This window comes from Merops nubicus, unplaced genomic scaffold, assembly GCF_000691845.1.
Source record: "Merops nubicus isolate BGI_N331 unplaced genomic scaffold, ASM69184v1 scaffold29781, whole genome shotgun sequence".
In the NCBI taxonomy this organism is placed as follows: Eukaryota; Metazoa; Chordata; class Aves; order Coraciiformes; family Meropidae; genus Merops; species Merops nubicus.
In genome coordinates, this window is record NW_008586711.1 from 1 (window position 1) to 218 (window position 218).

At 68.8% G+C, this 218-nt stretch overlaps 1 protein-coding gene across 1 annotated transcript in view; it reads left to right on the forward strand.

Moving 5' to 3' along the window:
• Window positions 1–82: 82 nt before the first annotated feature.
• Window positions 83–218, forward strand: part of USE1 (unconventional SNARE in the ER 1 homolog (S. cerevisiae)) — a 4,508-nt gene continuing 4,372 nt past the window's right edge. Inside the window, exon 1 of the mRNA XM_008948741.1 lies at window positions 83–129. Within this exon, the coding sequence (XP_008946989.1) occupies window positions 101–129 (29 nt within the window). The 5' untranslated portion in view covers window positions 83–100. The remainder of the gene's footprint in view (window positions 130–218) is intronic.

Sequence of the window (218 nt, forward strand, 5' to 3'; positions counted from 1 at the left end):
GGGAGGGGGTGAGGCTCCAGCCGCGCTCTGCGCCGGGCGGCCCGTTCCGCCTGTCCCTGAAAGGCTTGTTTCTCCTCAGTACGTGGCCGCTCTGGAAGACATGCTCCGAGAGCTGCAGAAGCAGGCGAGGTGAGTCGCTCCGGGGTCCCGGGTGGCGCTTGTGGTCTCCTCAGCCCCTCACCTGGAACACGGAGCCCAGGGAAGCGCGGGCGCTTCAC